Genomic DNA, 21,411 nt, shown 5'->3' with positions numbered 1-21,411 from the left:
TCACCATGTTGGCCAGGCTAGTCTCAAACTCCTGACCTCAGGTGACCCATCCCGCCTCGGCCTTCCAAAGTGCTGGGATGACAGGCGTGAGCCACCACGCCCAGCCAAGATGGTGGTGGTGCTCTGTTGCTCACAGCTGGGCTGGAGTGCAATGGTATGATCTTAGCTCACTGCAGCCTTAAACTCAAGGAATCCTCCCACCTGAGCCTCCTGAGCTGGGATTACAGGTGCATGCCAAACATGCTTGGCTAATTTTAAAATATTTTATAGAGATGGAGTCTTGCTGTATTGACCAGGCTGGTCTTGAACTGCTGGCCTCCAGTTATCCCCTTGCCTTAGCCTCCCAAAGTGCTGGGATTACACGCGTGAGCTGCCACACTGGGCTGTTACCCACTTATGAGTAATAAACACAGAACTCCTAAAGTGCCGTGATTACGGCACCTGGCCAGCCTTAATTACCTCTGAAAAGCCCTGTGTCCAAATAGAGTCACATCTGGGGTAGGGCTTGTACGTGAAGTTTGGTGGGACCAATTCAGTCCGTATTCAGTCTGTAGTGAGGACTGTCCTGTGTATCACGTGATGTATAGCAGCGCCCCTGGACTTGGATGAGCCTGAGCCTGCCCCCACTGCAACTCGTGACAACCAAAAAGCTCTCGGGATGTGGCCAGATGTCCCCATGGGGACAAAATCACCCCCAGTTAACAATGGCTGGCTCAGCCATTCACAGTTGCAAAGATGTGGAACCAACCGAAGTGCCCATTGACTAATGAGTGGATAAAGAAAACGTGGTGTCTATATACCATGGAATACTATTCAGCCATTAGAAGGAATGAAATAATGTCATTTCCAGCAACTGGGATGGAGCTGGAGGCCATTATTCTAACAGGAGTAGAATCCATATGTTCTCACTTATTTTTTTTTAAAGACAGTTTTGCTCTTGTTGCCCAGGCTGGAGTGCATGCAATGGCGTGATCTTGGCTCATCGCAACCTCCGCCTCCTGGGTTCAAGCGATTCTCCAACCTCGGCCTCCCTAGTAGCTGGGATTATAGGCACCTGCCACCACGCCCAGCTATGTATTTTTCTATTTTTAGTAGAGATGGGGTTTCACCATGTTGGCCAGACTGGTCTTGACTGGTCTTGACTGGTCGCCTCAGGCGATGCACCTGCCTCAGCGCCCCCAAAGTGCTGGGATTACAGGCGTGAGCCACCGCCACCGTCCCTGGCTCTGTGTGTTCTCAGTGGGAGCTAAGCTGTTGGTACACAAAGGCAGAGTGATGTAATGGGCTTCAGAGGCTCAGAAGGGCAAGGGTAGAAGGGAGGCCACAGATAAAAAACTACACATTAGGCCAGTGTGGTTGCTCACACCTGTAATCCCATCACTTTGGGAGACCGAGGCGGGCGGATCACTTGAGGCCAGGAGTTCAAGACCAGCCTGACCAAGATGGTGAAACCCTGTCTTTACTTACTAAAAATACAAAAAATTAGCCGGCACGGTAGTGGGTGTCTGTAATCCCAGCACTTTGGGAGGCCGAGGTGGGAGAATCGCTTGAACCGGGGAGGCGGAGGTTGTTGCAGTGAGCTGAGGCCACGACACTGCGCTCCAGCCTGGGTAACAGAGCGAGACTTGGTCTCTAAATACATAAAATAAATGGCTCAGACTCTGTCAAAATAAATAAGGCCGGGCGCGGTGGCTCACGCCTGTAATCCCAGCACTTTGGGAGGCTGAGGCAGGTGGATCACGAGGTCAGGAGATCGAGACCATCCTGGCTAACACGGTGAAACCCCGTCTCTACTAAAAATACAAAAAATTAGCCGGGCGAGGTGGTGGGTGGCTATAGTCCCAGCTACTCGGGAGGCTGAGGCAGAATGGTGTGAACCCGGGAGGCAGAGCTTGCAGTGAGCTGAGATCACGCCACTGCACCCCAGCCTGGGCAACAGAGCGAGACTCCATCTCAAAATAAATAAATAAATAAATACAATAAAAAAAAATAGCCACGTCTTTCGTAGGCTGACACTGGAGAGTTTCCGTGGACTCATAACCCTGTCTTTGCCCCACACTGAAGGGTGTAAGGTGATTGCTTTCTGGATAAGCCAGTGTTTCTCAGCATTGGTGCTGCTGCCATCTGGGGCTGCCCTGGGCATTACAGGAAGCTGAGCAGCATTCCTGGACCCTACCTACCAGATGCCAGTAGAGCCCCTTCCCAAGTCATGACAATTAAAAATGACCATGGGCATTGCCAAATGCCCCCTGAAGTGGAGAGCAAAATCACCCAGCAGAGAACTGCTAGGGTAGAGAGGTGTGGGAGCCTAGGCTGGGTGCGGTGGCCTGTAATCCTAGCACTGTGGGAGGCCAAGGCAGGCAGATCACGTGAGGTCAGGAGTTCAAGACCAACCTGGCTAACATGGTAAAACCCCCGTCTCCACTAAAAATACAAAAATCAGCCAGGTGTGGTGGCACATGCCTGTAGTCCCAGCTCCTTGGGGGGCTGAGGCAGGAGAATTGCTAGAACCCAGCAGGCAGAGGTTGCAGTGAGCCAAGATGGCACCACTTCCTTCCATCCTGGGCGACAGAGCAAGAGTTGTTTTTTTTTTTTTTGAGAAGAAGTCTCAGTCTGTCACTTAGGCTGGAGTGCAGTGGCGCGATCTTGGCTCACTGCAACCTGTGCTTCCCGGGTTTGAGCGATTCTCCTGCCTCAGCCTCCCGAGTAGCTGGGATTGGCTCTGGTGGTGGAGGCGCCTGTAAACCTGTTGATACTGTAACCGTCAGAAAACGAGTAGCAAGAAGTGTCCGAGAAAGCCAGAGAAGTGAGTCCTTCGAGGAGGAAGTGGTCAACGTGTCAAATACAACTGTGGGGGGAGCAATAATAAGGGCTGAGCAGGGTCACTGCATGTTCCAGGAAGGAAGCTCATTAGCATGGGTCACACAGCTTCAGAGGAAGTGAGGGGAGAGAAGCCAGTTTCCAGCGGGTGGGGAGCACAGGTGAGAAGTTAGAACAAAGGCTGCCAGTGTGGGTCTTCTGGCTGGGTGCAGTGGCTCAGTAATCCCAGCTACTCTGGAGCCAGAGGCAGGAGAATCGCTTGAACCCGGGAAGTGGAGGTTGGAGTGATCCGAGATTGCAGCACTGCACTCCAGCCTGGGTGTGCAGAGCGAGACTCAAAAAAAAAAAAAAGAACAGTTGATCTAGAATTGAGAGTAGGTGGAGGTTACCAGGGGCTGGGGGTGGTAGGAGAGGAAGATGTTGGTCAAAAGGCATAAGTAGCTGGGTGTGGTGGCTTCACGTCTGTAATCCCAGCACTTTGGGAGGCCAAGGCATGTGGATCACCTGAGATCGGCAGTTTGAGACCAACATGGAGAAACCCCGTCTCTACTAAAAATACAAAAATTAGCCGGGCATGGTAGCACGCACTCGTAGTCCCAGCTACTCGGGAGGCTGAGGAAGAATTGCTTGAACCTGGGAGGTGGAGGTTGCAGTGAGTCAAGATCGCGCCACTGCACTCCAGCCTGGGTGATAGTGCGAGAGTTCGTCTCAAAAAAAAAAAAAAAAAAGCACAAGTATTCAGTTATGAGTTAGTTCTGGGGATCTGATATATGGGATGGCGATTATGGTTAACACAAGCGGGTTTTAAATGTACTTACCCTGCTCCCCCTGTGAAGTTCCAGGCCCTTGGTATTTCGAACAAAGAATTGGGCGTGATACACACATATAGCAAAGCGGGAAAAGTTTATTAAGCATAGGATTACACTCTCGGAGAGGGGAGAGCAGGCGGACCTCTGCGAAATAAGATCGGCATCAGCTTGCTGTACTTTGGATCTTTTTTTTTTTCTTATTAGGAATATACAACCATTTATTCACTGTTCACCAGTATTTACAATAAACAAAATACAGCTGAGTGACATTCGGATTACCACAAAGTTGTGTTTCCTGGCTTTTGCTGAACCAGTAAAGCAGATACTGAAAAGATTGAGCCTGTGTGGTTATTTTTTTTTTTTGAGATGGAGTCTCACTCTGTCGCCCAGGCTGGAGTACAGTGGCACGATCTCGGCTCACCGCAACCTCCGCCTCCCAGGTTCAAGCCATTCTCCTGCCTCACCCTTCTGAGTAGCTGGGATTACAGGTGCCTACATATAAGGAATGAGTTGGGGTAAAGAAAAAATACGCAAGTCAGCAGTTTATTTATTTTGAGACGGAGTCTCACTCTGTTACCAGGCTGGAGTGCAGTGGCGCAATCTCGGCTCACCACAACCTCTGCCTCCCGGGTTCAAGCGATTCTCCTGCCTCAGCCTCCCAAGTAGCTGAGATTAGGGGTGCGAGCCACTGCGCCTGGCTAATATTTTGTACTTTTTAGTAGAGATGGGGTTTTACCGTGTTGGCCAGGCTGATATTTAACGGAAAAATCAGATTTAGAGAATAAATTTGACTGGCATGAGGCACCAGAATAATGGGAGGGCGTGAGGACCCATGCAATGAGTACATAAATGGGTTGATAAGTAGAAGTTCTCAGGGAGGAAAGCGGTGGTGGTGTCCAGACAGCATTTCAAGACCCCTAGTGAGAAGTCTCAAGTTGCAGGCTGTGCCACAGCCCCATATATACATTCACTCATTTGATATATATTTCCCGAGAACCCTGTTATAGTTGCGGGAGCTGTGAACGCAGCCACTAAATCTGACATAGATCAAGTCACAGGAGCTCACAGTACAGGCAGGAAGATGGACGTGCATGCCAAATCAGGGTTCAAGTGCGGTCACAGGGAATTAACAGGTGCTTTGGGATGAGAAAAGTGTTGTCTTGGCGCAGTGGCTCACGCCTGTGATCCCAGCACTTTGGGAGGCCAAGGTGGGGGGATCACCTGAGCTCAGGAGTTTGAGACCACCCAGGGCAACATGATGAAACCCCATCTCTACTAAAAATGCAAAAAAAAATGAACCGGGTGTGGTGGCGCGTGCCTCTAGTCCCAGCTACTTGGGAGGCTGAGGAAGGAGAATCGCTTGAGCCCCAGAGGTGAAGGTTGCAGTGAGCTGAGATTGCGCCACTGCACTCCAGCTTGGGCTACAGAGTGAGACTCTGTCTCAAAAAAAAAAAAAAAAGAGCTATTTTTGTGAAGTTGGAGTTGTGGAAACTCTCTTGGAGGAAATGATATCTCTGCAGAGCCCTGAAGAACAAGGCAAGGTATGGATAAAGAAGCGAAGATGGTGTCCGGGCGCGGTGACTCACACCTGTAATCCCAGCACTTTGGGAGGCTGAGGCTGGTGGATCACCTGAGGTCAGGAGTTCAAGACCAGTCTGGCCAACATTGTGAAACCCCCATTTCTACTAAAAATACAAAAATCAGCTGGGCATGGTGGTGCATGCCTCTAATCCCAGCTATTCAGGAGGCTGAGGCAGGAGAATCACTTGAACCCTGGAGGTGGAGGTGGCAGTGAGCCAAGATTACACCACTGCATTCCAGCCTGGGTGACAAAAGTGAAACTCGGGGGGAGGGATAGCATTAGGAGATATACCTAATGTTAAATGACGAGTTAGTGGGTACAGCACACCAACATGGCACATGTATATACATGGAACTAACCTGCACGCTGTGAACATGTACCCTAAAACTTAAAAAAAAAAAAAAAAAGTAAAATTCTGTCCCAACCAAACAAACAAAAAAAAAAAAAAAGAAGAGAAGATGGAATTCTGTGGTTAGGAGGAATTGGGGTATGGTTGGGATGCAGCCAGGACTCATTTATTTATTTTTTTCTTTTTTTTTGAGACAGAGTCTTGCTCTGTCACCTAGGCTGGAGTGCAGTGGTGCGATCTTGGCTCCCCTGCAGCCTCTGCCTCCCGGGTTCAAGCTATTCTCCTGCCTCAGCCTCCTGAGAAGCTGGGATTACAAGCACATGCCACCATGCCTGGATAATTTTTGTATTTTTAATAGAGATATGGTTTCACCATGTTGGCCAGGCTGGTCTCGAACTCCTGACCTCAGGTGAGCCTCCCGCCTTGGCCTCCCAGAGTTCTGGGATTACAGGCATGAGCCACTGTGCCTGGCCGAATTTTTGTATTTTTAGTAGAGATGGTGTTTCATCATGTTGGCCAGGCTGGTCTCCAACTCCTGACCTCAGGTGATCTGCCTGCCTCAGCCTCCCAAAGTGTTGGGATTACAGGTGTAAACCACCGTGCCCGGCAGGATTCACTTTTAAAAGCTGCTTCTCTACAACTGGTTGTTGCCACAATGCCTCCTGAACCATTTGATACAGACCTATTCTATATTGGTTATTAACTATTTTGAATGGCTTCCTGCAGAGAAAGGAAAGAAAAAAAGACCAAAGTAGGAAAAAAATATTTCCATGGCCATCCTGTTAAAGGAGGAGAGATCTTTTCAGAAAAGACCAGAGTGGTTAAAAGTATGGTTTGCCGTAAGTGGCACAAAAATAGTTAGAGCCTAGAAGAGACCATACGATTTGTCTACAAAAGAATTTCAGCGGCTGGGCGCGGTGGCTCATGCCTGTAATCCCAGCCCTTTGGGAGGCCAAGGCGGGGAGATCACTTGAGGTCAGGAGTTTGAGACCAGCCAATAGAGAGAAACCCCGTCTCCACTAAAAATACAAAATTAGCTGGGGTGGTGGCACATGCCTGTAATCCCAGCTACTCAGGAGGCTGAGGCAGGAGAATCGCTTGAACCCGAGGGATGGAGAGGTAGAGGTTGCAGTGAGCCAAGATCGCGCCATTGCACTCCAGCCTGGGCAACAAGAGCAAAACTCTGTCTCAAAAAAAAAAAAAAAAGAAATTTAGCATGTAGTTCTCCCACCCTCTGCGTCGTCCGGGATGCTCTGACAAATGGAATGCCAGTGTCCCTTGTTCCCTGCAGTGACTCCCTCCTCCGTGGGTCCAACACAGAGCTCACACCGCCCAGGCTCAACACCAGCTTTCAGTTCCACCCATGGCTACTGTGTCTCATGGTCATTCTTCAAAGAGTCTTTGTGTTCAGCCTTCTCCTGCCTTCCCAAGTGGAAGCTCTGCTGGCTCGCTCTCTAGTCCTCCTCCTGCTGAACCAGTCTTCAACCAGGAACCATACTAGAGCCACCAGGACCAGGAAGGCCAGGCCCATCCGAAGGAGATTCTGGGCAGTGTGATCCCAGAGGGCGTGGTCTGTGGGCAGGAGAACAGGGTGATCGCTGACAGGGATGTAAGGACACCCTCTTTTTTTTTTTTTTTTTTTTTGAGACAGAGCCTCAGTCTTGTCGCCCAGGCTGGAGTGCAATGGCATAATCTCGGCTCACTGCCACCTCCACTTCTTGGGTTCAAGCTATTCTCCTGCCTCAGCCTCCCGAGTAGCTGGGACTACAGGCACACGCCACCACGCCTGGCTAATTTTTTTTTATTTTTAGTAGAGATGGGGTTTCGCCATGTTGGTCAGACCGGTCTCGAACTCCCGACCTCAGATGATCTGCCCGCCTCGGCCTCCCAAAGGGCTGAGATTACAGGTGTGAGCCACTGTGCCTGGCCTGGCCAAGGACACCCTCTTGTTCCCTCCATCCCGATCTCCTTCCTAGGTCTACTCTATACCCAGCTCCTTCCTTCAGAGCCTATGGCCCTAGCTGTCTACTTACCTTTCTGGAGTCCCGTCTCTGTGGTTAAAAGGTAGGTGTCCCAACGGTCTGCTGATAATAAGGGAAGTGAAGAAAAGAGGATGGTTTTGACCTCCTCCACCCCAGCACTCCTTCTCTTGGGTCTACCCCATGACGTTCTGCAGCTTTGCAAGGTCCTACCCCACCCTGCAGGTCCCAGGAGCTTCATCCAGCAGGTAAAGTGGAAGGGTCCACAGATGGACAAACCTGAGGAGGAATTCCAGTCTAGCACTCATGAGCATGTGTCTTTGCACCAGTTATGTCTTCTATTTTTGTTTTTTTTGAGCTAGAGTCTTTGCTTTGTTCCAGCCTCTGGAGTAGCTGGGACTACAGGCACACACCACACACCCAGCTAATTTTTTTCATATTTTTAGTAGAGGGGGTTTTGGCATGTTGGCCAGGCTGGTCTCGAACTCCCGACCTCAGATGACCTGCTGGCTTCGGCTTCCCAAAGGTCTGGGATTACAGGCCTCCGAGGCTGGAGTGCAGTGGTATGACCTGCTGGCTTCGGTCTCCCAAAGGTCTGGGATTATAGGCCTCCGAGGCTGGAGTGCAGTGGTGTGATCTCAGCTCACTGCAACCTCCGCCTCCCGAGTTCAAGCAATCCTCTTGCTTCAGCCCCGAGTAGCTGTAATTACGGGCGTGCACCACCACGCCCAGCTAATGTTTGTATTTTTAGTAGAGACAGGGTTTCACTGTGTTGGCCAGGCTGGTCTCGAACTCCTGACCTCAAGTGATCCACCTGCCTCTGCCTTCCAAAGTGCTGAGATCGCATGCGCGAGCCACCCAGCCCAGCCCCTGTCTTCTATTTAAGCCTCATTTTCCTCGTTAAGTCATCATTACCTCTTTCTCCTCACACATAGTCAAATTCAAAGTCTATTTTTTTTTTTTTTTTTTTTTTTGAGACAGAGTCTCACTCTGTCGCCCAGGCTGGAGTGCAGTGGCGCGATCTCGGCTCACTGCAAGCTCCACCCCTCGGGTTCACGCCATTCTCCTGCCTCAGCCTCCCGAGTAGCTAGGACTACAGGCGCCCGCCACCACGCCCGGCTAATTTTTGTATTGTTATTATTTTTTTTTTTAGCAGAGACGGGGTTTCACCGTGTTAGCCAGGATGGTCTTGATCTCCTGACCTCATGATCCGCCCGCCTTGGCCTCCCAAAGTGCTGGGATTACAGGCGTGAGCCACCGCGCCCGGCCTCACTATTTTTTTCAGCGTCCTAACTGTGCGCCCCAGCCCCATCCCACTGTCATCTTCCAAACATCATTTTCAACCCTCCTGGCCTCATAGTTATTGCTGTATTACCCCAGCTATCTTCCTGCCCCAGGGCACAGGCAGACGCCATTTCATTCTTTCCGGAGCCTCCTTTCTCCCGACAGCCACATGACTAACTCAAGTCTGAATGCATTTGCTCAGATGCCTTCTTCTCTGTGAGGACAATCTGGACAAACCTATTTAATATTGCTACCTGCCATTTCAATCACTGTAAGTCTGTTCTACTTTGTCTTTTCCTCCATAGCATCATTCCCTCCTATGTGCTATCCTGACATTGACCCATGGTCTGTCTCCTCCTGCTAGAATCTAAGTGCTGCACCGTCAAGATATTTGCCTGGCTGACTGTTACAGTGTAGTTCACTGTGTATACTATGCACCTGATGAATATATATATGTATAGACAGACAGACAGATAGTTTTGTTTTTGTTTTTCTGTGAGATGGAGTCTCACTGTGTCGCCCAGGCTGGAGGGGCAGTGGCGCGATCTCAGCTCACTGCAACCTCCGCATCCCAGGTTCAAGTGATTCTCCTGCCTCAGCCTCCTGAGTAGCTGGGATTACAGGCGAGCACCACCAGGCCCGGCTAGTTTTTGTATTTTTAGTAGAGATGGGGTTTCACCATGTTGGTCAGGCTGGTCTCGAATTCCTGACCTTATGATCCGACCACCTCGGCCTCCCAAAGTGTTGGGATTACAGGCGTGAGCCGTGATGGCCAGCCTAATTTTTGTATTTTGAGTAGAGACGGGGTTTCGCCATGTTGGCCGGGCTGGTCTTCAACTCCTGACCTCAAGTGATGCACCATCTCGGCTTCCCGAAGTGCTGGGATTACAGGTGTGAGCCACCGCGCCCAGCCTCGATCAGCCTCGATGAATATTTTGAATGAATGCCACGTTTTTAGTGTCACTGGGAGGCTCTGATCTCTCCTCTGAGCTTAGAAGGACCAGTTACTCACCAGGAAAGGTGGGGTCTTCAGGTGCAAGGCTGGTGTTCTCAATGTCGCCTGGAAAAGGAGATAAAGAAAAAAAGTAAGGGTTTTGGGTTTCCTCCGGTCTTGCCATTCTTTTTTTTTTTTGAGATGGAGTCTTGCTCTGTCGCCCAGGTTGCAGTACGGTGGTATGATCTCGGCTCACTGCAACCTCCGCCTCCTGGGTTCAAGTGATTCTCCTGCCTCAGCCTCCTGAGTAGCTGGGACTACAGGTGTCCGCCACTGCGTCTGGCTAATTTTTGTATTTTTAGTAGAGACGGGGTTTCACCGTCTTGGCCAGGCTGGTCTCGAACTCCTGACCTCGTGATCCACCCGCCTTACCATTCCTTTCTCTGCTCCCTCCTCCTTCCTGCTTCTGTTCTTCCTCACATGACCAACCAGGCCCCCAGGAAGTGGACGTCCCTTGGACACCCTCCCCATCACTCTCTGGGGATCCCTTAGGGCTCCAGGTAGGATGTGGTGGCGGGGGGGGCGTGGGGAATTGAGCATTTCCTCACCTGTGACCAGGAGCTTCACTGGCTCACTGGGGAAAGACCAGGCATGGTTGTTATAGGAGCCAAAACATCGGTATGTCCCTCTGTGGGCTGTGGTCACAGGGCCCAGGGGGAACTCCGCCTGGACCTTCCCGTATCTGCGCTGTACGCGGCTGGATCTTCCCTCCTTGAGCAGTAAGAACATGCTTGTTGCAGTGTCTAGACGGCAGTAGAAGGTCACCTTCTCTCCCGAGATCACTTCGGGTCCAGGATGAACCGAGAGGGTGGGTGTGTCATACATTTCTATGAGAGAAGGTGGGGCCACCACACCAGAAACTCAGTGGTGAATAGCCAGCTATTTGGTTTTTTTCTTTTCTTTGTTTTTTTTTAGAGATGGAGTCTCGCTGCAGTGACGCGATCTCGGCTCACTGCAACCTCCGCCTCCCGGGTTCAAGCGTTTCTCCTGCCTCACCCTCCCAAGTAGCTGGGACTACAGGGGCCTGCCACCATGTCTGGCAGCCAGCTTTTTTTTTTTTTTTTTTTTGGTCAAATACACACAATAGAAGATTTACCGTTTTTTAAAATGATACAGGGTCTTGCTGTGTTCCCCAGGCTGGAGCGCCGTGGCACTATCTTGGCTTACTGAAGCCTCAACCTCCTGGGTCAGGAGTTTGAGACCAGCCTGGTCAACATGGTGAAACCCTGTCTCTACTAAAAATGCAAAAATTAGCCGGGTGTGGTGACCCATGCCTGTAATTGCAACTACTTGGGAGGCTGAGGCAGGAGAATTGCTTGAACCCGGGAGGCAGAGGTTGCAGTGAGCTGAGATTGCACCACTGCACTGCAGCGAGACTGTCTCAAAAAAAAAAAAAAAAAGCTAAATTTTTTTTTAGAAAACCACCACCTGGCTGGGCGCAATGGCTCACACCTGTAATCCCAGCACTTTGGGAGGGTGAGGCAGGCGGATCATCTGAGGTCAGGAGTTTGAGACCACCCTGGTCAACATGGTGAAACCCCATCTCTACTAAAAATACAAAAACTGGCATGGTGGTGGGTGCCTGTAATCCCAGCTACTTGGGAAGCTGAGGCTGGAGAATCGCTTGAACCCAGGAGGTGGAGGTTGCAGTGACTGGAGATTGCACCACTGCACTCCAGCCTGGGTGACAAGAGTGAAACTCCGTCTCAAAACAGATTAAAAAACTCCAACACCTGTGATGGGTGAGGGAAGCAGTGTAAGCCACTGCGCCTGGCCCACAGGCGTTGTTTTTGAGGACATTCCTGCACACAAATATCTATCTCAGAATCTGTGTCTTGGAGAAACTGACTGAGGACACATCTGCGCCTAGGACGTAGAGACACCGTCTGCAGACAACCCCTTGTAGGCAAGGACTGTGATGGGGATCACCCCTCCTCCCAGCCTCCTACCGAGACAAGCAGCGTTTGAGTGGGGCTTGGAAGAGTTCATAGATGCTGTATCCCGGATGCAGACTGAGATCACTCTCCAGTTAGAGAAGCGGACAGTTACCTGTTACCACCACATCCAGCACGTTGCTGGGCTCTGACCAGAGCTCCCCAACCCTATAGATGCAGCTGTATTGCCCTGCTGTGCGGGAGTTCATGTCCGGGATGTAGAATTTGACTTTGTTAATCCGTTCAGGGGGTTTTGGTCTCTCCACGGCAAAAAGGCCTCCTTCAAAATGCAGCTGGTATTCAACAGCCCCATAATTTCCCTGGCAACAGATGGTCGCTTGCTTTTCCTTTGGAACCATGAAATGGGGCTCGGCCCAGATGAACGGTTTTGGGAGAGTCTCTGGAAGGGAATCAGAGGCTGGAGTTCCAGCTGAGCCCTCTCCCCCCAACCCTAGGCTCCACCCAGCTGCTGGCCCCAAGCTCTCCTGGGAAGCCAGCATCCTGCCCCCTCTCCCCAGCCGTGCTTGGGTAGAGGGAGCTTGGCCTGAACCCCAAAGAGTGACCCTGGGCTTTGAAGGAAGGACTCACGCTGCTGGGTGCTGATCCTCTGGCTCAGACACAGCCCTGGAAGACGGGAGTAATGAGACCTGTTGCCTCCCAGGCACACCCTGATCCCATTCCCCTTCCATTCAAGAACTCACCGACGCAGAGCAGGGCAGGGAGTGTGGAAGACATCGCTCAGATTCTGCCGGCCTAGTGCTGAGCGGTGGGGACTGAGCCCAGCAGGCCAGGGAGATGCACAGGAAGTGGTGGGTGAGCACCAGCGCCCATCACCAGGGCGCTTTCATGTTGACTGTTTTCATCAGAACGCTCACAACACCCCTCCGCCTCTGACCATGAGCTTACACAGAAAGGCCATGGTCCCTCTGACACATCTGTGGTCTAGCCAGCTCTTCTGACAATTGTCTGCTCAGCCCGAAATGCATTTCTGGGTCAACTTCTCAATTCTGCAATGTGGAGGTCGTACCCAGAGCTGGCTGTGGGAAGTCATGCCCAATCACGCCCAGAGGAAACCCCCTGGGAATCGTATAAAAACATAGGGAGTTTCACAGTGAGATACTGGAACAGGAATTAAAAGAAATTAAAGAATGTGTAAACAAAAACTCAGTTGTATGTAAGAAAACCCAATTCCCCCTGAGGAAGAGAAAGAGGTGGAGTCCTTTAAACATGAACTGCCTGTTTTTCTGTCTGTGGCTAGTGAGCCTTATCTCTCCCTTTCCCAGGCATTGTGAACACCCTGTTTCTCTTGCTGTGCAGCTGTAAGGTCACTAGACAGGATAACCTCAAGTCGTAAAACATGTTTTTCCTTGAAAAGTAAGAAATAATGTAATGCATGTCTCAATTGAATAACTGTCTTTGTTTCTTGCTTCTGTAATATGCTTCCCCCTGCACAGATCTCCCCCGGCCCCACAAAATGCTTAAAAGGTAACCGGACTCTTTGTTTGGGCCTCAGCTTTTTGGATGTTAATCTGACTGGGCCGGTGCACCTAAATAATAATAATAATAAATCCTCCTCAACCCCTTGGTCTCTCTGATTCCTAAATTATCCTGCAAAAATACCATCTCACACCAGTCAGAATGGCTATTACTGAAAAGTCAGAAATTAACAGATGCTGGCGAGATTGTGGAGCAAAGGGGACACTTATACACTGTTGGTGGGTGTAAATTAGTTCAGCCACTGTGGAAAGCAGTTTGGTTTGGAGATGTTTCAGAGAACTACAAACAGAGTAACCATTCAGCCCAGCAATCCCATCACTGGGTGTATATCCAAAGGAAAATAAATCATTCTACCAAAAAGACACATGTACTTGTGTGTTCATTGCAGCAGGATTCACAATAGCAAAGACATGGAATCCACCCAGGTCCCATCAGAGGTGGACTGGATAAAGACAATGTGGTATGTATACAGCACAGAATGCTATACAGCCTTGAAAAATCACAAGATTATGTCCTTTGCAGCAACATGGATGCAGCTGGAGGCCATTATCCTAAGCAAGTTAACACAGAAACAGAAAACCAAATACTGGCCAGATGTGGTGGCTCATGCCTGTCATCCCAACACTTTGGTAGGCTGAGGCAGGTGGATCACCTGAGGTCGGGAGTTCAAGACCAGCCTGACCAACATGCAGAAACCCTGTCTCTACTAAAAATACAAAATTAGCCAGGCGTGGTGGCGCATGCCTGTAGTCCCAACTACTCGGGAGGCTGAGGCAGGAGAATTGTTTGAACCTGGGAGGTGGAGGTTGCAGTGAGCCGAGATGGCGCCATTGTACTCCAGCCTGGGCAACAAGAGTGAAACTCCGTCTCAAAAAAAAAAAAAAAGAAAACCAAATACCACATGTTCTCACTTATAAGTGAGAGCGTTAAACATTGGGTAAGGAGGGGAGCAAGGCTTGAAAATCTACCTATTTGGTGACTGGATCATTAATGCAAGCCTCAGCATCATGCAATATACTCATATAAAAAAACCTGCACATGTATCTGCTGAGTCTAAAAAGATAAAAATAGGGGTTTTAATGTTGGCTTCTCTGTGTACAGCATGCATATGCTTGGATAAGTTAATTGGTTTCATCAGAATGGAATGATAACACTATCTTCTTCAAAGATAGTGTTATAATGTTTCACTAAAATAAAAGTGAAAAGAAAAGCTTTTCATTTAAAGAACTTAAGAAATGAAACTTTTCTTTTTTTTTTTTTTGAGACAGAGTCTTGCTCTGTTGCCCAGGCTGTGGTGCAGTGGTGTGATCTCAGCTCACTGCAAGCTCTGCCTCGTAGGTTCAAGCAATTCTCCTGCCTCAGCCACCTGAGTAGCTGGGACTACAGACACTCAACGCCACGTCCAGCTCATTTTTGTACTTTTAGTAGAGACTGGGTTTTACCACGTTGCCCAGGCTGGTCTCGAACTCCTCACCTCAAGTGAATCTTTCCACCTCGGCCTCCCAAAGTGCTGGGATTACAGGTGTGAGCCACCACACCCGGCCAAGAAACATTTCTTTTAAGTAACTAACTCTCCACTTAATAAAAAAAATTCTATGCAGAAGTTGTTAAGATCTACAGTAAGAACAAATGTTCTGTGACATTGTGAAGAAAAAAAATTCATGCATTTTTTATATATATATATAGGGTACAGTACTATGCATAGTTTTCAGCATCCACTGGGGCCTTGGAATGTATCCTGATGGATACATGTGACTACTGTACAAGACTAGTTGTATCTTCTTGAGGCAAACAAATGTGCTAATTCTTTTTTTTCTCTTTAAGATGGAATCTCGCTCTGTCCCTCAAGCTGGAGTGCAGTGGTGCAATCTCAGCTCACTGCAACCTCCACCTCCTGGGTTCAAGCAATTCTCCTGTTCTAGCCTCCCGAGTAGCTGGGATTACAGGCATGTGCAACCTCCTGAGTAGCTGGGATTACAGGCGTGTGCCACCACACTCGACCAATTTTTGTATTTTTAGTAGAGACAGGGTTTCACCATGTTGGCCAGGCTAGTCTCAAACTCCTGACCTCAAGTGATCAGCCCACCTTAGCCTCCCAAAGTGCTGGGATTACAGGCTTGAGCCACCGCACCCAGCCCACCTCCTTCTTATTTACTGAAGATTCAGCACTCGGTGCTGGCGTTTCCCCTTACACAACTGTCATAACTCTGGGTGTTTTCTTTATCCTTCTCCCTATGGAGCGTTTGGATGCCCTTCTATGGAGGGGACTTATGTAGACTCAGTCCTCACACCTCAGCCCCCCTCTCAGCCATAACATAGTTACCTTCACCAAATAAATATAAGAATATTGTCTTTTATTATTTTGAGCTTTTAATTTTGACATAATTCCAGACTTACAAAAAAACTGGCAAAAATAGTTTAAAGAATTTCTGGCCAGACGCAGTGGCTCACACCTGTAATCCTAGCACTTTGGGAGGCCGAGGTGGGTGGATTGCTTGAGACCAGCCTGGGGAAAAAAACATGCAAAAATTAGCCAGGTGTGGTGCTATGTGCCTGTAGTCCCACCTACTTAGGAGGCTGAGGTGAGAGGGTCATCTGAGCCCAGGGAGGTGGAAGCTGCAGTGAGCCATGATCATGCCACTGCACTCTAGCCTGGGTGACAGAGTGTTACCCTGTCTCTAAAAAAAAAAAAAAAAAATTCTGTAATTTCTTCATCCAGATTTCCCCAAAGTTAGCATTTTACCACATTTGCTTCATCATTCAGCCTCTCTCCCTTTCCCCCCCAAAAAAGTATGTCTAATTTGCATATGATGCCTTAAACCTCTAATCACTTCAGGTTATATTTCCCAAAACCAAGGACATTCTGTTATGTTATTGATGTTCAAGATCAAGAAATAGCACTGATGTGACACTATTGTCTGACCTATCCACTTAATTCAAATTTCACCACTTGTTTTACCAGTGACATATATTTGGTTTAGGATTTAATCCAAGATTACACAATTTAATTGTCATGTCTCTCTTTTCTGGAGATGGAGTCTTGCTCTGTCGCCCAGGCTGGAGTGCAATGGTGTGATCTCAGCTCACTGCAACCTCCGCCTCCTGGGTTCAAGCGATTCTCCTGCCTCAGCTTCCTGAGTAGCTGGGATTAGAGGCACCCACAACCACGCCCAGCTAATTTTTGTATTTCTAGTAGAGATGGGGTTTCATCAAGTTGGCCAGGCTGGTTTTGAACTCCTGACCTCAACTGATCCACCCGCCTCAGCCTCCCAAAGTGCTGGGATTACAGGCATGAGCCACCACGCCCAGCCTCTTTTAAAAAATAAAACTATAGACCTTATTCTGATTTCACCAGTTTTTCCACTAGCATCCTTTCTTCACTCCAGGAGCTCAAGTGATTCACCTGCCTCAGCCTCCCACCTGCCTCGGCCTCCCAAGGTATTGGGATTACAGGTATGAGCCATCTGGATCTACTTAGTTCAGCCTTAAGCCCACACCGGCATTCCTGGGACTGTCCCCTCTACAGACTCTAAGCCATGTTTCAGATGATGAATTTTGAGTCGTGATTCAATCACTTAAGTGGTAAGTGACACAGAGGATATTACTCATCTTTTTTGGTTTTTTTTTTTTTTTTTTTTTTTTGAGAAGGAGTCTTGCTCTGTCACCCATGCAGGAGTGCAGTGGCGCAATCTCGGCTCACTGCAAGCTCTGCCTCCCGGGTTCATGCCATTCTCCTGCCTCAGCCTCTGGAGTAGCTAGGACTATAGGCACCTGCCACCACGTCCGGGTAATCTTTTTTTTTTTTTTTTTTAAAGTAGAGATGGGGTTTCACCATGTTAGCCAGGATGGTCTCCATCTCCTGACCTCATGATCTGCCTGCCTCAGCCTCCCAAAGTGCTGGGATTACAGGCGTGAGCCACCGCACTCGGCCTTTTTTTGGTATTTAAAAATATAACTTTATTGAGATATAATTTACATGCCATACAATTACCCATTAAAAGTGCACAATTCAATGGCTTAAATTTTGTGGTATTCACAGAGTTGGTGCAACCATCAACACAATCTAATTTTAGAATGTTGTCATCACTGCCCTTCAGAACCCCATGCCGATCAGCTGCCCGTCACCATGATCCCCTCACTCTCCCGGTCCTAGGCAACCACTCATCTTCTGTCTCTAAAGACCACAAGGCACTTTTCAAAAACTGTGGCAAAATATACATAACATAAATTTTAATATTTAAAAAGTTTTCTAAGGCCAGGTACAGTGGGTCATGCCTGTAATCCCAGCACTTTGGGAGGCCGAGGTGGGCGGATCACCAGGTCAGGAGATCCAGACTGTCAGGCCTCTGAGCCCAAGCTAAGCCATCATATCCCCTGTGGCCTGCATGTACACATCCAGATGGCCAGTTCCTGCCTTAACTGATGACATTCCACCACAAAAGAAGTGAAAATGGCCTGTTCTTGCCTTAACTGATGACATTGTCTTGTGAAATTCCTTCTGGCTCATCCTGGCTCAAAAGCTCCCCCACTGGGTACCTTGTGACCCCCACTCCTGCCCGCCAGAGAACAACCCCCCTTTGACTGTAATTTTCCTTTACCTACCCAAATCCTATAAAATGGCCCCACCCCCATCTCCCTTTGCTGACTCTCTTTTTGGACTCAACCTGCCTGCCCCCAGGTGAAATAAACGCCATGTTGCTCACACAAAGCCTGTTTGGTGGTCTCTTCACATGGACGCGCATGAAATTTGGTGCCGTGACTCAGATCGGGGGACCTCCCTTGGGAGATCAATCCCCTGTCCTCCTGCTCTTTGCTCCGTGAAAAAGATCCACCTACGACCTTGGGTCCTCAGACCCACCAGCCCAAGAAACATCTCACCAAGTTTAAATTGGGTAAGTAGCCTCTTCTTACTGTCTTCTCCAACCTCTCTCACTATCCCTCAACCACTTTCTCCTTTCAATCTTGGTGCCACCCTTCAATCTTTCCCTTCTCTTAATTTCAGTTCCTTTCCTTTTCTGGTAGAGACAGGAGACGCGTTTTATCCATGGACCCAAAACTCCGGTGCCGGTCACGGACTCGGGAAGACAGTCTTCCCTTGGTGTTTAATCACACAGGGACGCCTGCCTGATTACTCACCCACGTTTCAGAGGTGTCTGACCATGTGGGGACGCCTGCCTTGGTCCTTCACTCTTAGCGGCAAGTACTGCTTTTCTGGGGGGCAAGAAACCCCCAACTCCTTCTCTCCATGTCTCTACCCCTTCTCTGCTTTTCTGGGGGGCAAGAACCCCCCAACCCCTTCTCCTTTGCCCTTAGTGGCAAGTACCACTTTTCTAGGGGGCAAGAACCTCCCAATCCCTTATTTCTGTGCCCCAACCTCTTATCTCTGCACCCCGATCCCTTATTTCCACACCCTGACCTCTTATCTCTGCACCCAATCCTTATTTCCATGCCCCGACCTCTTATCTCTGCACCCCAATCCCTTATTTCTGTGCCCCAACCTCTTATCTCTGTGCCCCGACCTCTTATCTCTGTGCCCCGACCTCTTATCTCTGTGCCCCGACCTCTTATCTCTGTGCCCCGATCCCTTATTTCTGCACCCCGACCTCTTATCTCTGCACCCCAATCCCTTATTTCCACACCTCAACCTCTTATCTCTGCACCCCAATCCCTTATTTCTGTGCCCTGACCCCTTTCCCGCTTTTCTGGAGGGTAAGAACCCCCGAACCCCTTCCCTCCGTGTCTCTACTCTCTCTTTTCTCTGTGCTTGCCTCCTTCACTATGGGCAACCTTCTACCCTCCATTCCTCCTCCTTCTCCTTTAGCCTGTGTTCTTAAAAACCTAAAACCTCTTCAATTCACACCTGACCTAAAACCTAAATGGCTTATTTTCTTCTGCAATGCCGCTTGACCCCAATACAAACTTGACAGTGGTTCCAAATAGCCAGAAAACGGCACTTTCGATTTTTCCATCCTACAAGATATAAATAATTCTTGTCATAAAATGGGCAAACGGTCTGAGGTACCTGACGTCCAGGCATTCTTTTACACATCAGTCCCTCCCTAGTCTCTTCCCAATGCAACTCATCCCAAATCTTCCTTCTTTCCCTCCCACCTGTCCCATCAGTCCCAACCCCAAGCATCACTGAGTCTTTCTAATCTTCCTTTTCTACAGACCCATCTGAAATCTCCCCTCCTTGACAGGCCGAGCTAAGTCCCAATTCTTCCTCAGCCTCTGCTCCTTCACCCTATAATCCTTTTATCACCTCCCCTCCTCACACCCAGTCCCGCTTACAGTTTCGTTCCATGACTAGCCCTCCAACTGCCCAGCAATTTCCTCTTAAAAAGGTGGCTGGAGCTAAAGGCATAGTCAAGGTTAATGCTCCTTTTTCTTTATCCGACCTCCCCCAAATCAGAAGCGTTTAGGCTCTTTTTCATCAAATATAAAAACCCAGCCCAGTTCATGGCTCGTTTGGCAGCAACCCTGAGATGCTTTACAGCCCTAGACCCTAAGTCAAAAGGCTGTCTTATTCACAATATACATTTTATTACCCAATCCGCTCCAGACATTAAATAAAGCTCCAAAAATTAAATTCTGGCCCTCAAACCCCACAACAGGACTTAATTAACCTCGCCTTCAAGGTGTACAATAATAGAGTAGAGGCAGCCAAGTAGCAATGTATTTCTGAGTTGCAATTCTTTGCCTCCACTGTGAGACAAACCCCAGCCACATCTCCAGCACACAAGAACTCCAAATGCCTGAACTGCAGCTGCCAGGGGTTCCTCCAGAACCTCTTCCCCTAGGAGCTTGCTACAAGTACTGGAAATCTGGCCACTGGGCCAAGGAATGACCACAGCCCAGGATTCCTCCTAAGCCGCGTCCCATCTGTGTGGGACCCCACTGAAAATCGGACTGTTCAACTCACCTGGCAGCCACTCCCAGAGCAGCTAGAACTCTGGCCCGAGGCTCTCTGACTCCTTTCCAGATCTTCTTGGCTTAGCAGCTGAAGACTGACACTGCCCGATCTCCTCGGAAGCCTACAGGACTATCACAGACACTCTAGGTAACTCTCACAGTGGAGGGTAAGTCTGTCCCCTTCTTAATCAATATGGAGGCTACCCACTCCACGTTACCTTCTTTTCAAGGGCCTGTTTCCCTTGCCTCCATAACTGTTGTGGGTATTGACGGCCAGACTTCTAAAGCTCTTAAAACTCCCCAACTCTGGTGCCAACTTAGACAATACTCTTTTAAGCACTCCTTTTTAGTTATTCCCACCTGCCCAGTTCCCTTATTAGGCGGAGACACTTTAATTAAATTATCTGCTTCCCTGACTGTTCCTGGACTATAGCCATATCCCATTGCCACCCTTCTTCCCAATCCAAAGCCTCCTTTGCGTCCTCCTCTTGCATCCCGCCACCTTAACCCACAAATATAGGATACCTCTACTCCCTCCTTGGAGACCGATCATGCACCCCTTACCATCTCATTAAAACCTAATCACCCTTACCCAGCTCAATGCCAACATCCCATCCCACAGCATGCTTTAAAAGGATTAAAGCCTGTTACAGCATGGCCTTTTAAAGCCTATAAACTCCCCTTACAATTCCCCCATCTTACCTGTCCTAAAACCAGACAAGGCTTACAGGTTAGTTCAGGATCTGCACCTTATCAACCAAATTGTTTTGCCTATTCACCCCATGGTGCCAAACCAATATACTCTCCTATCCCCAATACCTCCCTCCACCACCCATTATTCTGTTCTAGATCTCAAACATGCTTTCTTTACTATTCCTTTGCACCCTTAATCCCAGCCTCTCTTCGCTTTCACTTGGACTGGCCCTGACACCCATCAAGCTCAGCAAATTACCTGGGCTGTACTGCTGCAAGGCTTCACAGACAGCCCCCATTACTTCAGTCAAGCCCAAATTTCATCCTCATCGGTTACCTATCTCGGCATAATTCTCATAAAAACACACGTGCTCTCCATGCCGATCATATCTGACTAATCTCTCAAACCCCAACACCTGCTACAAAATGACAACTCCTTTCCTTCCTAGGCATGGCTAAGCGTGGTCAGAATTCTTACACAAGAGCCAGGACCGCACCCTGTAGCCTTTCTGTCCAAACAACTTGACCTTACTGTTTTAGCCTAGCCCTCATGTCTGT

The 21,411-nt window shown here is 49.0% G+C and overlaps 1 protein-coding gene across 5 annotated transcripts; it reads right to left on the bottom strand.

Moving 5' to 3' along the window:
- Positions 1 to 3,706: 3,706 nt before the first annotated feature.
- NCR1 (natural cytotoxicity triggering receptor 1) lies at positions 3,707 to 12,959 on the bottom strand. Of its 5 annotated transcripts, none has more exons than XM_054539055.2 (7): positions 12,453 to 12,959; positions 12,340 to 12,375; positions 11,867 to 12,151; positions 10,366 to 10,644; positions 9,836 to 9,883; positions 7,594 to 7,818; positions 3,707 to 7,132 (listed from the first exon to the last, which is right to left on the bottom strand). In XM_054539055.2, the coding sequence occupies exons 1-7, from the start codon at positions 12,484 to 12,486 to the stop codon at positions 6,951 to 6,953; spliced, it is 1,089 nt and encodes a 362-aa protein (XP_054395030.2). In that variant the 5' UTR covers positions 12,487 to 12,959; the 3' UTR covers positions 3,707 to 6,950. The 5 variants fall into 5 exon arrangements, with proteins under 5 accessions (XP_054395030.2, XP_024093593.3, XP_024093594.3 ...); XM_024237825.3 differs by having other exon boundaries at positions 7,594 to 7,644; XM_024237826.3 differs by having other exon boundaries at positions 7,594 to 7,641.
- Between the last annotated feature and the right edge of the window lie 8,452 nt (positions 12,960 to 21,411).

This window comes from Pongo abelii, chromosome 20, assembly GCF_028885655.2.
Source record: "Pongo abelii isolate AG06213 chromosome 20, NHGRI_mPonAbe1-v2.0_pri, whole genome shotgun sequence".
Classification (NCBI taxonomy): Eukaryota; Metazoa; Chordata; class Mammalia; order Primates; family Hominidae; genus Pongo; species Pongo abelii.
The sequence above is the reverse complement of the archived record's forward strand: the minus strand, read 5'-3'. Positions and strand labels throughout refer to the sequence as shown.